At 43.0% G+C, this 17365-nt stretch overlaps 1 protein-coding gene across 2 annotated transcripts in view; it reads left to right on the forward strand.

The window, feature by feature from the left end:
- Positions 1-17365, forward strand: part of LOC112109099 (glutamate decarboxylase 1-like) — a 77431-nt gene that overhangs the window by 18888 nt on the left and 41178 nt on the right. The window contains exon 2 of one of the 2 annotated variants that reach the window (XM_024203490.2): positions 13847-13919. In XM_024203490.2, the coding sequence (XP_024059258.2) occupies positions 13847-13919 (73 nt within the window). Of the gene's footprint in view, positions 1-13846; positions 13920-17365 lie in introns of those variants that run through there. The other variant, XM_026657320.1, reaches the window with a different exon arrangement.

Here is a 17365-nt window from a genome sequence, read left to right on the forward strand (position 1 = left end):
TTGTTTTTAATTCAGAACTTCCCATCAAACCATCAGCGGCTGGTTCAGTGCCAACTTTTGTGAGCGGACCCTTACAGGTACAAACAGTGCTGTATTCAGCAAATGCCATAGTCACATAATCTATGTCATCCTCAGTGGCTGGTTAAATATTTTAAATTTTTTAACTCTTTTTTTTCATACAAAATTGGGTTTTCAACAAAATGAAAATTTGTGGGTGCTGTAGTTTGATTGACGCATGTCCTCATTTTCCTCTATGGGCCCCAGATGGATTAAGTGCATCATGGCAGACAATCTCCCATCTCCAAAATGAGCTATCTATGAGCCCAATAGCCAGAGTTTATTAACTTGGGTATCTAAACATTAGGATCTAAAAGCCACATTTAGATATCTAAATAAAAATGGCTCACTCTTCAGAAGTGGTGAGCACCCACAAATCCCACTGAAGTCAATGAGCTGTTCACAAACAAGCTTTAATTGCTGAGTGTATGCTCTACCTTTCATCTTTGAGTATGAGTGCACTATTATTAGGAAGTTTACTGTACTGTTTGTCTATTGCAAACCAGAAACAACTTGTGAGAATGTTTATGGATTATTGGCAAGAATTCTTGTATTTCCTACACTTAATATTGAATGGGAGATTTGCAGTTCCTGCACACACCCGAAAATATCCCTCCCAGAACCTTTCACAAGTAAGTGATATGTTTCTCTTACAACAATGTATTACTTGGGGATCTTTGTTCTTTGTGTCTTTAATATTCTGGGTCAAAAGGGGACAATGATATTATAACAGATTTACGGTGTCAGTAACAAATCTATGTTTTAAAAAGGCTTTTTAAAAAAAGTCTGTTCTTAAGCTGGTTGACATTAGAGCTCTGGAAAATGTTTGCACCAGGTGATGAGGGCCTGCAAAATTCACACAGTTTCAGATTTCATTACAAATTTGAAACTTAGATCACTTTAGCTGAAAAGTTAAAGAATATTTCTGGCACACTTGGACTGACTGATAGCTTCACTCCCAAGCCAAGCAAGCTCTTCAGTTTTGCATGTAAGTGAACCAGTTTGGGCTAGATTTTGTTTTCAGTTTTGTGGTTAATTTGCAGTCATAACTTGAAGTGACATTTGTTATTGTTTGGAAGGTAGGAAAGTATAACCATACGGAACACAGCCAAAAAGTTTTGATGGTGCTTGGTGATGGTATCTATCTTAGGTACTTATACAGCTCTGATTACCTGAGGGCCTAACAATCTTTAAGGTATTTATCCTCACAATACCCCATGAAGTAGGGAATTATTATCATCCACCTTTTATGGGGAGACTTAGGGCAGATCTATACTGGCAAAGTTGCAGCACCAGCAGTTACAGCACCGCTCAGAGCACGCAGAAGGGAAACCGTTGTTGTGTGATCACACTGACAGCTGCCTGCGCAATAGCATGTTCATACTTGCGGCACTTGCAGCAGTATTTGGAGCGGTGGACTCTGTACAGCTATCCCACAGAGCATCTCTTCCTCTTCTGCCACTAAGAGTTGTGGGAAGGCCGGGAGGCGGGGGGGCATCTTGGGTCCTGTCGCAATGCCCCGTGATGTATTGCTTCGCATCTCAGCAATCCCTGTGCTTCCGTCTGCATTTGGCATCATCTTTCAGCGGTTTCTGTACTGTGTGCCCTGCCTCTTTCAGGCTGCAGGAATGGATCCCGAACTGTTGACCAATATGCTGCTCACTCTGACCAACATGTCACGAGTGGCAGTGGAGTTATTCCTTAAACTACAAAGGCAAGAGGAGTGCGACATTGATCTCACCACACGAAGTAGCTATGACACGAGAATGCTTGTGGCATTCACGGAGGTGCTGACCACAGTGGAACGCCGCTTTTGGGCTCAGGAAACAATCACTGAGTGGTGGGGTCACATTGTCATGCATGTCTGGGATGACAAGCAGTGGCTGCAGAACTTTCAGATGAGGAAAGCCACATTCATGGGACTGCATGATGAGCTCGCCCCAGCCCTGCGGCACAAGGACACGAGAATGAGAGTTGCCCTGTTGCTGGAGAAGCATGTGGCGATTGCACTGTGAAAGCTGCCTACTCCAGACTGCTACTGATCAGTCTCTGTGACTGGCTAGGCTCCTCCAGGGTAGAAAAGAGCTCCGGGCTGCATGCATCTCTGTCATCCTCCGCCTCTGGGTCCCCCTCCCCCTCTTTGTCCAAGATGTCCTCCCCCTGGCTCAGTCCACTCTCGACTGGCATGCGAGCCAACAAAGTATCCACAAGGGCCTTCGCAGTGGTGGTGGGGTCGCCACCGACTATTGTGTCCAGCTCTTTGTAGAACTGGCAGCTCGTGGGCACAGCACTGGAGTGGCAGTTTGCCTCCCGTGCCTTGTGGTAGGCGTTCCGCAGCTCCTTCACTTTGACCCTGCACTGCGGTGTGGCCCGGTCATGGCCCCTTTCTATCATGCATCATGAAATCTGTCCGTAGGTATCATAATTCCTACGGCTGGAGTGCCGCTGGGACTGGACAGCCTCCTCTCCCCAAATGCTGATGAGTTCCAGCAGCTCGGCATTGCTCCAAGCGGGGGATCGCCTGGTGCATGGAGCAGCCATGACCACTTGGAAAGATGCACTGAGACCACTGCACGCATCACTGAACAAACAGGAAGGGGATTTTCAAATTTGCAAAGGAATGTATGGAGTGGGGATCATGGTTGGTCACCTGAGAGCAGGGCAGTAGCGTTCAAACCGATGACCAGAGAGGTAAGAACAGGTATTGTGAGACACCTCCCAGATGCCAATCGCAGCACTGTAATCGCAACGGTGCCTACACTGGCACCGCAGCACTGTAGCCCCGGTGCAGAAAGCTCTATGCCTCTCATTGGGGTGGATTTTTTTTAGAGCGCTACAACTGCGTAGTTTCTATACACTAAGTGACTTGGCAGTGTATACACCTCAGGACTTACAGCACAGAAAACTGCTTTACTGTGCACAAACTTGCCAGTGTAGACAGGGCCTAAGTGTTTGTCTACACAGGGAAGTTACTGCAAAATAAACTAGGGTGGGAACTAAAAGCGCACTAGCTATTCAACACCAGCTCCCTGTATGGACTCTTTTTTTCAGCACTGAAAGTCATTTCCAAAAGTAAATTGCCAAGTGTCCATATGGGTAGCTAGTGCAGAATAGCTATTCCAGGCTATTTTCCCTATGTAAAGAAGCACTTAATTTAAACAGAATGTCTTGACATACAGACTAACATGGAAATTAGTGCAATGTGAAAACAGTTTATAGAAGCAGTTTAAATGCAGTTTCAGAAAGAGAACTGTACCTGCAAGTACCTCCAAAGTAGTATTTGTATTTCAATTCCACATTTAGTGCATCTCTTTTTTCCATGTGATTTACAAACGATATACACAAAGATCTATGTAAATTACTAAAAAATTAATAAAACAAAAACACAAAAAAAAAAAAAAAAAAAGGATTTTTTATTTATTATTGTAATATGGCAAATAGTTCTCATGGAAAAATTTTAGCTGAAATCAAGTTGGTTTCTTGTTATACTTTGTGCTGTTCTACATTCTAAAATAAATTAATAGGCATTGTTTCATTCACCCAGGCACTGCATCAACCCATCCCATTCCCAGTAGTTTGTAGCTGAAAAGAATTGTGAGGCTAGGTCTACACTACAGCGGGGTTCCGACCTAAGATACGCAACTTCAGCTACGTGAATACCGTAGCTGAAGTTGCGTATTTTAGGTCGGCTTACCTGGCGGTGAGGACGGGGGAAAGCAGACCGCTGCCGCCGACTCCGCTACCGCCTCTTGTCGAGGTGGATTTCCGGAGTCGACGGCAGAGCGACCAGGGATCGATTTTACCGCGTCCTCACGAGACGCGGTAAGTCGATCTCCGATAAACCGATTGCTACCCGCCGGATCGGTGGGTAGTGAAGACGTAGCCTGAGAATGGTTTAGGGTTAAATGTTTACAAAAAAAGAAAATAAGGAGGGAAATTCATATTTGAAGGAATGCACAATCATCGTTCCAGATATTTCAATATGTTGCAGTATACTTTAAATGCACATAGAGGGCCTGATTTTCAGCCCCAATCAGAGATGTGCATGGACCTGTTTTGCACATGCACTACTGTATGGGTTTTTGCAATCTGTATGCGCACAAAGAGTAGCACATCTAGCCATGTGCACATAAATCAGGGATTACAAGGAATTATTTTGGGGATGTTCTATGGCCTGTGTTATATGCAAGAAGGCAGACTAGCTGATCACAGCAGTCCTTTCTGGCCTTAGATTTTATTAAAAAGAACAGGAGTACTTGTGGCACCTTAGAGACTAACAAATTTGTTAGTCTCTAAGGTGCCACAAGCACTCCTGTTCTTTTTACGGATACAGACTAACACGGCTGCTACTCTGAAACCTTAGATTTTATTAAGTTCCTTAGAGCCATAGTGAATGCAAGTAGGTAAGCATGCAAGATAAGTGAAAATTTCAGGGTGAAAAATTAGGCTGTGTGTGGATGAAGGAGTTATACTCTCTCTCTCTTTGGCTTTAGAAATCATGATGACTTTTAGATTATTCCTATTGCCACAATCAGTTTTAGTCTGTTCTTAGAAGCATGCCTTTTATAGTTTGTTTTTTAGGTGTGTGCCTTTTATGCATTAAGGGATTGTCTACATGGAGAATGTATGTGAATTTACATCACACCAACGCATGCCACACACTAACTAGCCATAACTTTTAGTGCACAGTAGTGGGGTCCCCATGGCCAATTGGCGTATGGCATACCCTCAGCTTGCCATGCAATAAGTCTCAGCGTAGCCAACCCTTCGTTATTGCAACTCCGTTGGCAAGACCAAGTGAGTTCTACTATGACGTCTTCATTGCACACTCTTCATGTAGCTACATCTCAGGTTCCTGACTTGTTCCCTTTCAACCCTACCTGCAGACAGACAAAACAGTCAGATAATTTCAAGATTGTCATGTCTGTATTCTACTTAAACATATAGTGTAAGTTGTTTCAAATCAGTTGCATCTCAATATAGTTATAAAAAAGTCTTCCAGAGATGTTATCAGTAGATTCATTTGCATAAAATTGTTTCTAAATGTTAGTCTGCAATAATATGACATATCTGATGACATATCATGTTTATATCAAGTTTAATAAAGAAAAAAACATTGTACCTGTATGTCACAGATTAGGCACACAGATTCAATTAATATTGAAAATATACTCTTTAAAACTTGGTCTTCTATGTACTGGATCATTAAGTGAGGCCTGTTCCTAAGATTGGACACTATCCCCAAACTATTTCTCCCTCTCCCCCTCTCCCCACCATAGAAATTATAAGTGTTCCAGATTTTCCCCCCAATTCCTTGGCATGACTACACTAGAAACGTAAATTGACCTATGTCAGGTCGACTTACAGCCACCATAGCAATTACCACAGTGGTTCATGTCAACACTACCTTTCTTCTGTCAGTGGTGTGGATCCTCACCAGGAGAGCTTCCACCAACTTAAGAGGGGCAGTGTGGGGGGTTGAGAGCCTAGGCTTTCAGCTCCACACGCTGCTACTTGCCAGGAGTGCCCCAGACTACAGGCACGGAGCTCCCTGCTGGGAGCCGGCTGCAGCAGGGAGCCGAGAGTTGTGGAGGAGGGCAGCCAGGCTTCCCAGGAGGAGCCTCTGGGGAGCCTAGTCAGCTGGTCTGGGAGCCAGGGGTAACCATGCTGTGAGTGGAGTGGGCACAGCCTGGCTGGGAGTGGGGCGCTCAGGGGCAGGTGGGTTCTAGCTAGAGCACCCCACCCACCCTGGTGACAGCTCAGCTTTCTTGTCAATTTCAAAGCTCCAGCATGAAGCTGCGAAATTGACAAGAATGACCGCTAACAGCTGATGTAAGTAATGCAGCATCTACACAGACACTGCGTTGCCCTAACTACACCAACATAAGCCCTAACACCTTTCGTGGAGCTGAAGTTATTATGTCAGCGTAGTTGGGCACTTACATTGGTGGGAGCAAGGCTGTAGTGTGTACACTAACAATTAAGTCGACATAAGCAGCAGATGTGTTCTCAAATTGTAAGTCTCTAGGCATAGTTTTTCATGGGCATGAAGTGAGTGTGCTGTATGAAGACCAGCACCTGCAAAGACTCATAGAAATTAGATGGATTGGTTACCTGAAATCTTAGAAATAATCCTCAATAATTTGGAAGATATTCAAAGTATTTGTCAAACTTTGTCAATGGATATGAAAATCTGTCAATTGAAGCATGAGGGCTGTTGAAAGTTAGCGAATCATCCAAATTCTTTTTCTTAGCTGAGATTATAAAAACAGTTTTGAAATTTTTTGCTCCTATGAACAAGTACCTTCAAAAGGAATGAATGCACCTTGCTAAAAGGAGTTGAATTGATTACTGTTGCCTCTAAAGAACTTCAAATATCTCTTTAAAAAAAAAATTCCTCAGAGATTTTATCCAAGCACATTGTTTTGAAAGATCCATTTGCTGAAGCATCAGCATTAAGACGTGCCACTGAAAGAGCCAAAGGATTGCTCCCAAATTTTCAAGAATCCGTAGTCACTGACCACTTACAGGATTCCAAAATGTAAATGAGCATTAGTGGTCCAAGAGTTATCATAAATTGATTAATCAAACCAGGGTGAATTACAAAGAGATTTTCAGAGAAAAACTCCAAGTTATACAAAAGCTTGTCAGCAATCTATTCCGCCACCTCTCCAGGCTTCTTGAAATTGGAATCACTACATGCTTTGATTGATTTACTTGGATTGGATATTGAGACGATGAAAGTTAAAACGGCTGTATTTAAACCACTGATAAGTAAGAGAAATTGAAAAGAATTTGAAAACGTTCTAGATCAGTGGTGGGCGGCCTACAGGCCGCACGCAGCCAGTCAGGATAATCCACTGGCGGGCCACGAGACATTTTGCAGACGTTGACCGTCCGCAGGCACGACCACCCGCAGCTCTCAGTGGCCGTGGTTCGCCGTTCCCAGCCAATGGGAACTGCAGGAAGCAGCACAGGCCGCAGGGGCATACTGGCTGCCGCTTCCCACAGCTCACATTGGCCGGGAACGGTGAACCGCGGCCACTGGGAGCTGTGGGAGGCCATGCCTGCGGACAGTCAATGTAAACAAACTGTCTCATAGCCCACCAGTGGATTACCCTGATGGGCTGCAGCTTTCCCACTACTGTTCTAGATGCTGCCACGGAAAAGAGTCTTTTCAATTTGTTTCTGAAATGTCAATTGCGGTCTTGTTGTTTGGAGCATTAACTGCAGCTTGCGAGATTTCCTTTTCTTGTTTGAAAATAATTTTGCCTCACTGAAGGATGAGCATGAGTAATCAATTCAATGAAAGTAAGAGAAAACTAATTTTCTGTCATACAAAAGTGACTTCAAAACTGGACCTAGATATCTTGAAGAAGAATTCAGATGCTATTATCCAAGAAGACTTTAAGTTTCTATGAACAATCTTTACATAACAGCAATTTCATGTTAAGATCTATACTTTTATATTTCTGAATATTTGAATTTTTGAATGCTTGAATATGTTATACTGAACAATCACAAATATGTAACTTATTTTTCCTGATTTCACAACCGTAAAGTTTTTAAAGAGGCTTCTGGCTGAGACTGTTTTTCACTAACTACATGAACTTTTGAAGGCAAGCACAACTGCCCCTCTTGTCATGCAGTCTAACCCACCCGCCCTGTCCCCATGTCGACGTCCTAGCTCCAGGGCTTTCAGCAATATCTTTTAATGGTTGCAATCCAAGAATATGCATTAGGACAGAAAATATGAATTAGTAATCATTATTCATTTTATTCAGATCTACTGAGAAAGTGTGATTATTTTGACACATTCACAATTTGAGCTACTCTGGACTGTTAGCCCTTTTAGACACTTTGTTAAGGTGCAGAAACAAAAGCAGAAAACTGATTATATTCATATACGTACTGCAAAGTAGTTATTTTCAGTATTATTTTGTTTCCCACCAGGTTTATTTTTCATGTAACCATAAGCATAGCATAGTCATTAATACTTATTCTGCAATACCTAAATATCCTGTTTGCTCAGAGATGTTCATAATCAAGCAGTCTCACTGTGGAGAAATATCTAAAAAGCAGAACATGTCATTTTCAGCTTCCCTTTATCATACACTTGCATCTTGATATCCCCCGAATTAACCCCAGAACAACGAACAGAAGTCATTGATGTGATCCAACAGAACCAAGACGTGTTCTGTACACACCCGGGCCATACAACACTGGCCCGACATCATATTGTCAGCAGTCCCAGAGTGAGGGTGACGATAAGACCATACCGAATACCGGAAGCTAAAAGGGAAGAAATTAGGACGGAAATGAAGAAAATGCTGGAACTCAAGGTTATTGAAGAATCCCATAGCCAGTGGTCCAGCCCTATCGTCCCAGTCCCCAAGCCTGATGGCACCCTGAGGTTTTGCAACGACTTCCGGAAGTTGAATGTAGTATCCCAATTTGATGCTTATCTGATACCACGCATCAACGAGCTAGTTGATCAGTTAGGCAAGGCCCGATCCCTAACCACCTTAGACCTGACCAAAGGGGCAAATTCCCCTGGCCAAGGATGCCAAGGAGAAGACTGCCTTCTCTACACCCGATGGCCTGTTCCAATACATTGTCCTCCCTTTCGGACTCCATGGGGCCCCTGCAACATTCCAACGACTTATGGACAAATTGCTGTGACCCCATGCCAAGTATGCAGCCGCCTATTTAGACGACATAGTCATCCATAGCCCTGACTGGGAAACGCACCTAGGAAAAGAAGAAGCGGTGCTAGATGCCCTTCGGAAGGCCGGCCTCACTGCCAACCCTCCCAAGTGTGTGATAGGGCTAGCTGAGGCCAAATACCTCGGGTATGTAGTAGGGAGAGGCATGGTGAAACCCCAATGGAACAAAGTGGAGGCAATACAGGGTTGGCCTCGACTGGTCCACAAAAAGCAGGTTAGAGCATTTCTAGGGATAGTAGGGTACTATCGGAGATTCATCCCTCATTTCGCCACAAGAGCAGGGCCATTGACGGACCTGATAAAAGCTCGGGGACCTGAGTTAGTAAAGTGGACTGATGCGGCAGAAGGAGCATTCGGAGACTTAAGGACAGCCCTTTGCTGTCATCCAGTACTCATAGCCCCAGTCTTCGAGAAGGAATTCGTCCTACAAACAGATGCCTTGGAGGTAGAGCTAGGAGCCGTCCTTTCGCAAATGATAGAGGTGGAGGAACACCTGATCCTGTACCTCAGCCAGAAACTCCTCCCCAGGGAACAAAATTATGCCGTCGTTGAAAAGGAACGTCTGGCGGTAAAATGGGCCATGGAGACTCTCCGCTACTACCTACTGGGGTGGCGGTTTACCCTCGTGACAGACCACACCCCGCTCCAGTGGATGTACAGAAACAAGGAGAATAATGCGAGAGTGACTAGATGGTTCCTATCCCTACAACCCTTCAATTTCCAGGTACAGCATAGGGCCGGAAGCCAGCACGGCAATGCTGATAGCCTGTCACGACAGCACTGCCTCTCGTCCCAAGTAACCCAACCCCATGGTGTTGAGTGGGGGGGGAGGGGTGTGGAATATGTGATACAGCATGGCCAGAGGGCAGCAGGAGAGTGATAGAGGGGAGATATGTAAGCCCCAGGATGATGAGAGCCTTAATCCCTGTAGAGGGAAGAGAGGTTGCTATAGATTAATTAGAGCACCTGAAGCCAATTAGAGCACCCAAAGCCAGTCACCTGATAAAAACCCCCAGCTTCAATCAGACAGAAAAAAAAAGGAGTTGAAGCAGAGTGGTTTGGTGTTGGAGCAGAGAGCAGTTTGGAAGAGAGCAGTTTGGAGGAATTGAAGCAGAGTGGTTTGGTGTTGGAGCAGAGAGCAGTTTGGAGAAGAGCAGTTTGGAGAAGTGCTGTGGCGGGCCAGAAGACCAAGACCCTAGGTAAAGGAAAACCCGGCTTGTGCAGAGCAGAGGGACTCCACAGTGACAAGGGGTTGGGAGAAACTTGTCCCAGGTGGAGAGAGGGCAGGAAGCCCCCACAAGCTGAAGGGCCAGAAAGGGAAGTGGACCAGGGGAAAGAATCGCTAGTTCAAGTTGTTTGCCGCTATCCCTAGGGCCCCTCGGCTGGGACCCAGAGTAGAGGGCGGGCCCGGGTCCCTCCCTCTCCACTTCCCTTCTCTGGGACACTAGTGGGACAGCTGATACCCCAGATCAGGGGCGAGAAACGGCACCCTGTAACCCCCCCCCCCCACAAGAGGAGAAAGTGCGGGACCCATCATAATAGTGCCAGCAATTTGCAACAAAGAGATCACTTCAGCATAGCAAAAAACAAACAAGCAAAAAACCCCAAACCCCCAACACACTCTACTTTGAGCAGTCACCAAACCACAAATTCGCAAATGTGTTCTGCACGATTCCAACTCTATCCTTGGGCCAGCATTAGCTAGTATGATTAGTTACACTTATCTGTAATGATGAAATAAAATGAACCCTTCCACAAGGGCATGCTATCCTTTTATACTTTGCTGGGAAAAGATACTACATACAGTAGAACATCAGAGTCATGAACGCCTCAGGAATAGAGGTGGTTCGTAAATCTGAAATGTTGATAACTCAGAACAAAACATTATGGTGGTTCTTTCTAAAGTTTAGAGCTGAAAATTGACTTAATACAGCTTTGAAACTTTACTTTGCAGAAGAAAAATGCTGCTTTTAACCATCTTAATTGTAATTAAACAAAACACAGAAACAGTTTCCTTACCTTGTCATTTTTTAAAAAAAACTTTCCCTTTATTTTTCTAATAGTTTTTGTTTAACAGAATACTGTACTGCATTTGCCTTTTTATTTGTTTGTTTGTTTCTACTGCTGCCTGATTGCGTACTTCCAGTTCCAAATGAGGTGTGTGGTTGTCTGGTCAGTTCATAAATCTGGTGTTCATAACTCTGAGGTTCCACTGTGTTAAAGACACTGCCCAATACAGGAAACAACAGAGACTATGACAGAACAAAAGCGCCTCTCAAAGACATCAAACCTAATAAATATGAACTTTGACCATTATATTGTCTGTGGAAGATATTTCAGCAATAATGAAAAAATGTGGTATACCATTATACTGAACTAGAATGTCTAGCAGCTTCCTGTGAATTAGTGGATGTCCGTCTGAGGCAATAGAAATAGCTGCCTGCCAGCCAAACTTAGAAAATAGAGTATATGAAACGCCCTTAATCCCACTTGTTATATTCTTACATATAGCTGATATAAGCAAGTACAGCAGGTGTACAGGCTCAACAGAATGGAGTTAAATAAAGCCAGTAATGAGACTGCCCTGGCCATTCATGGGCAGTCCTTGAGTCTCGCTCACCAGTATTGGAACAAGCATTCATAAGGTAATAACTGAAGAAGTCTATCATCATACATTAGTAGGCCCTACCAAATTCACGGTCCATTTTGGTCAATTTCACAGTCATAGGATTTTAAAAATCATAAATTTCATGATTTCAGATATTAAAATCTGAAATTTCATGGTGTTGTAATTGTAGGGATCCTGACCCAAAAAGGAGTTGGAGGAGGGGTCGCAAGGTTATGGTATGGAGGGTTGTGGTATGGCTACCCTTATTTCTGCCCTGTTGCTGGCGGTGGCTCTGCCTTCAGAGCTGGGAGGTTGGAGAGTGGTGGCTGCTGGCCGGGAGCCCAGCTCTGAAGGCAGAGCCGCCACCAGCAGCAGTGCAGAAGTAAGGATGGCATGGCATGGTATGGCCACTTTTACTTCTGCGCTGCTGCCTTCAGAACTGGGCCCTCGGTCAGCAGCTGCCACTCTCCAGCTGCCCATCTCTGAAGGCAGCAGCTCAGAAGTAAGGGTGGCATGGTATGGTATTGCCACCCTTACGTCAGCACTGCTGCTGGCGGGGCGCTGCCTTCAGATCTGGGCACCTGGCAGAGAGCGGTGGCTGTTGGCCGGCCGCCCAGCTCTGATGGCAGCACAGAAGTAAGGATGGCAATACTGTGACCCCCCTAAAATAACCTTGCAACCCCCCCCTTCAAATCCCTTTTGGATCAGGCCCCCCAATTTCAAAAACACTGAGTGGGCGGGCGAGAGAGAGAAGGGGGCGGCCAGGGCTACAGCAGGGGCGCTGCCACGTGGCCCCTCCCGCTGCGCCGCCTCCAGCCGTCTGCCGCGAGGGCTCCGCTCCGGTCGGCGGGGAGGGAAGGAAGAGGACTGCCCTACAGGGCGCTCTAGTTCTCCGCGCCATCGCCCCATACAGGGCGGCCGGAGCGGAACAACAACAACAACAAAAAAGCGGCCGGGCCGCCCTAGGATTGGGCAGAATGCCGCCTCGAACAATCTGCCGCCCCAAGCACCAGCTTGCTCAGCTGGTGCCTGGAGCCGGCCCTGTACATTACTAATATCCACAATTGCCTGGACAATCCACCATGACAATGACAAGAGAGTCACATGTAGAATCATGAGAGATAGTAGATGGGTTCTGCTCTGGGATGGACAACTCCAGGATTTTTCATTTTTAAAAAAATGTTTTATTTTATTATTTAAACGGCCTGCCTGCAACCGTTCAGTTAGTGGTCTCAACATAGGCTCCACCTACCAGAAGTTGAGTCTCAGTTTCCAATAAAGCAGAAAGTCAGGGGAAGAGACTTTGGTTCTGCAGCCTTAGCATGCATCAACTCTTCTCCCTCTGCATCAAATCTGTTGTCAGTTTTGGAGCCTCCAAACTTGGAGACCCGTTTACCTCCACCACCTGATGATAGAGTCCCTCTGCTGCAGGACTCATTGTGGTACAAATCTCTACCAGCATGCAGAGTTATACCCTACAAAAACCACCCCCCATTCCCAATTAAGCAGGCAGCTTGTCCTCAGAGAAGTTCTATCCTGGCAAGAAGAGAAAGTGGCTAGCCAGAGAGAAGACTAAGGAGAGACAGTTTCATCACAGTTTCACAAGTTTACGGGTAAGTAAAATGGGGTGGGGTTGATTAGATTAATGCAAGATTTAAGCTCTCAATTATGTCAGATTAAAGGCTTTTCAAAGCACCAAGAGCACTTTCAAATAAGGTGAATAGTAAGTCCTGTCTTTCTCTGCTTCATTTTAAAAGAGAAACTCATGCTCTAAGCTTTTGAGTTGAAGAAAGAGGAAACCACAAGGAAGAAGTGCAAATGGTTGGTGAGAAGGGTCACATCTGAGTAACAGGTTAGCATTTTCAGGTGAAAATTAAAAAAAAAAAAAAAAGATTCCATCTTCAATACTCCAGCTCTAGTACTGGACTGCACACACATTGCTTCTGTTTCTCTTCCCCCACACACAGCAAAATCAATGAGAGAGTCGCATAAGTCCAGCAGAGCAAGGAATTGATTCTACAAGTTCCTGAGCACCCTTGATTCCTATTGAAGTCAATGGAAGCTAAGGGTACTTAGCACCTTTCAAGATTGGACCACAGATACACAAAGTAGTTGAAAATGTTAAAGGGAAATTTTGGTAGGCATACAAACTACTTTAATTATATTAGAGGTTTCTAAGGAAGCCTTGAAAAAGGTGGTTATTGCTTTAAAAACAAACTGGTGCTAGCCACTTAAAAAAAAAAAAATAGAGAGAAAAAAAATCATACCTCCCCTCCCATTTAGTTTAACTAGTGGGAACGCCCAAAAACTCTGAGCAATAGAAAGAAAGAATATAAACACTAGATAAATCTGTATCTGTGACAAATCAGTTCAGCTGCACATAGGCTTGATGAACACAAGCTTTTGTTTTATTTTGTTGTTGTTTTTTTGTGAAATTGTACTTTTTATTACTCAGGGCATTTTCCTGTGCTGTGCTGTTCTTCAGAGAAGCATAGACATGGATTTCAGGACAGGTGCTAACAAGACAAGTAAGTTCAAAGATGACATTAAATAATCTCTTCACTGAAAGGCTTCATATGAAATTATATATATAAATTTTAAAAATCAGAATAAAGTTTGTTTATGTAACCAATTTTAAAAAGTGAGACGGTCTTTGATATGACTTTAACTAAACACAGGGATATGGAACTATCCCTGCATAGCCTGCCCTGGGAAAGAATACAAATATGGGTCTGTTTCATACCCCTTAGTGATCAACGTTAAGACTCCAGCTGACTTCAGTGAGTTAGAATCATGCCTTTAATTGTCTGATTTATAGCTGTCTGAGGTGATATAATGAAATGATGAGGAAGAAGAGAATGTAGAAGAGGGATGATTACATTTTGGTGATAGAGTTTGATATATTACTTGTTCATGCCAAAAAACGGGGAGAAGGGGCAAGCTGGTAACTAGCAGTGTCTTTGTGTCTGAAGAAAGGATAGTAAAAATGAGAGGTGTTTTTTGTAAAACTATTACATGCTTGGTATGTTGAGGCAAAACAGTGTAAAACCAAACAAATTTCCACCACTCTTTCCCAAAGTAGCGTTCAGTTCATTAGGATGTTAAACTTTACTGCTTATAGAAGAGAATAAATCAGCGTTAAGTCTCTGCTTATACTCTGCATCTTTGCTTTCTCTCCTGACATTCATTCTCTTTAGTTGTCTAGCTGTTAATCATATTTAAAAGAAAAAATCAGGAGTGTTTCTGAAGATCATGCCCTACAGCAGCCCATTCCACACTAATGATCACATTCAAAATATGCACTGAGAAAATATCCCGTAAATTCAGAGTCAAAGTTGCTGCAACTGATTCTGGTGTCATTTGCACCAGTTCAAATTGGGAGTAGCTTCTGTGAACTCATAAGATGGGTATAAGAAGAAAGCTATCTTCTCAAAATACATACAGAATATATAAAGCTTAATCCTCTATTACCAAAACAAAAAGACAGTCGTTTCCCCAATGTTGGTATAAATGATGGAGAGCTATTTGGTTAAACACAGAAAAGCGAATGGATCAGACTTTTGAACTGCTTTGCTTTGACTTGTGTCAAGAGAACAGTCATAGTTTAAAGCTAATGGAATCCCATTAATATTTTCTTATTCATTAGAGAGAACAGTTGAGTCCTGTGGAGGATTCAGTAACAGAACACAGTGGCCTTTTATCATTCTACAAGAGTATAAACAGAAAAACAAGAGGGTGTTATATTATTCAATTAAGTTAAAATGAAGATTTGATTTTAGCAGTGTTGAAACAGTTATTCAGACTGAAAATTCACATGCTGTTTTCTTATTATGTCTAATATTTGCTGTTTGAACACTGCAAATTCTGCAATTATTGGAGTCCTGGTATCACCTAAAATATTGTACGCATAGGAATTATCAAGGGAATACTACAGATATTGAAGTTATATAATTGCTAATACTTAATTTAGTTTAACTAGAACAGTTGGTGCATTTCCATCATAAGTAAAATTGGCACGTTGTTAGACACCCACTGGAAAAGATGTTATCTTTGTAGTTACTTAGCAAGACAAGGTGGGTGAGGTAATATGTTTCATTGGAACAGCTTCAGTTGGCAAGAGAGAGAGGCTTTTGAGATTATACTGAGCTCAACTTTAGGTCCTGGAAACGGAGGCTATGTCTACACCAGCACTTTTGTTGGTAAAACATTTGTCGGTCAGGGATGTGAAAAAAACACACCCCTGACTGACATAAGCTTCACAAACAGAAGTGCTGGTGTGGAGAGCTCTATGTTGGCGGAACATGCTCTCTCGCTGATATAGCTACCGCTGCTTGTTGGGAGTGGTTTAATTATGCCAACTTCACCTTGAAATGTGAAGCATAATTACTTACGCTAAACTATCTGTTCCAGCTTGTATTTATCTATAGCACTCCGAGTAAGTTTTCCAGACCTGAAGAGCTCTGTGTAAGCTCAAAAGCTTGTCTCTCACACCAACAGATGTTGGTCCAATAAAAGACATTACCTCATCGACCTTGTCTCACTAATATCCTGGGATTGACGTGGCTAGAATAACACTGCATAGTTACTTAGCAGTCAATTATATAAGTAAAATTATGTCTGCTACTTTTAGGCTTTAGGCTGTGGTTTAAGTGAAAAAATACTCAACAAAATACAGATAGGTTTATATTTTATGAGTCTTCACTCAGGTAAAACCCCCTTTGACATCATAAGGCATTGGTAGTAACGGAGTAAGGAGTACAGTATTGGGCACAACCTTAATAGAGGCCTCATCCCAGCCTTCAGTTTTGCAGGTGCATTTTGAACACTTAAATTGTTAGCTGTTTACCTGGTACTATCTAATTTTAGGCACAATAGTGCAGTTAGACATGTGACTGTTATTTGTGCCTGCAAAACAGCACTGCAAAATTAGAAGCTGTTGTTCAAATATCAAGTCTTATAACTGTATTTGATGCAAGTAAATTTCTTTGTTTAATTACGAAACACGGAATTAAAATAGTAACGGGAGTCTGCTTATGAACTGAAAAGGAAAAACAAGAATTAAAAATTCCCTCCAGCATGACTGTAAATTACTGTCTGATGATTGTCCAGTCAGTGACTATGTGCAGTCCAGCTCATATTAATTTGTTCCCTGTAGTCCCAATGACCATTCTGTATTGCCTTTGTGAGTGGAGGAAATTCCCATATCCATTTTAGGGACACCGTGTGTATGGGTTTCAAGGACTACACCTGTTGACCTCTTTTTGCATGTAAACAACAGCATTTCAAAGTTGTATTTCTTGCCTTGATTTTGCTGTTCTGCTTAAGCAAATGTCTGATTATTAGTATTAATGTCGTTGTTTGAAACACATAACCAGAGAACACTGAGAGCAAAGGAGATCCAACATCTGTGAGCAAGAGCTGTGGTGCCCATTGTGCCTCTACCATACTGCGCTAGGGGAATGAGAGAAAAGAAGGCGTATTTGCTTCAATTATTTCCATCTTAAAAAAACCCCAAAACATGGATCCTTGTATTTTGTGCTCCCCCCAATGATTAACCCAAAATCACATAAAAGAAAATTAATTTAATAAAAGCCTAGATAAATCAGTCATTTCCATCCAACAACCAAAATAGGAAAGCACCTCCTTTTATTAAACTAAACAGATGGCTATCTGATGAATATAAGGTTTGTTCTAATTTAATTGCCTCTTTGGATAGCTGTTTTAAGCATTAGCTCAATGTGATAATGAAACAGAGTCTAGGATTTAGCTTTTGTACTTTAAAAAAAATTAAATAAGTGCCTTAGCCCAGTGACAATTGTTACTTATGCTACAGCCATGTCCACCCAAAGTTGTCAAGCTGTGGTGGCAATTTACCTGAGTAAGATGTTAAATGTGTCAAAGTAACTCTTGTGACACACTTCATTGGCAAACAGATTTTAAAATCCATCTCCAAGTCCAGATTCTTTCCAGAGTG

Source organism: Terrapene carolina, unplaced genomic scaffold, assembly GCF_002925995.2.
Source record: "Terrapene carolina triunguis isolate 2854851 unplaced genomic scaffold, T_m_triunguis-2.0 Scaffold53, whole genome shotgun sequence".
NCBI lineage: Eukaryota > Metazoa > Chordata > Testudines > Emydidae > Terrapene > Terrapene triunguis.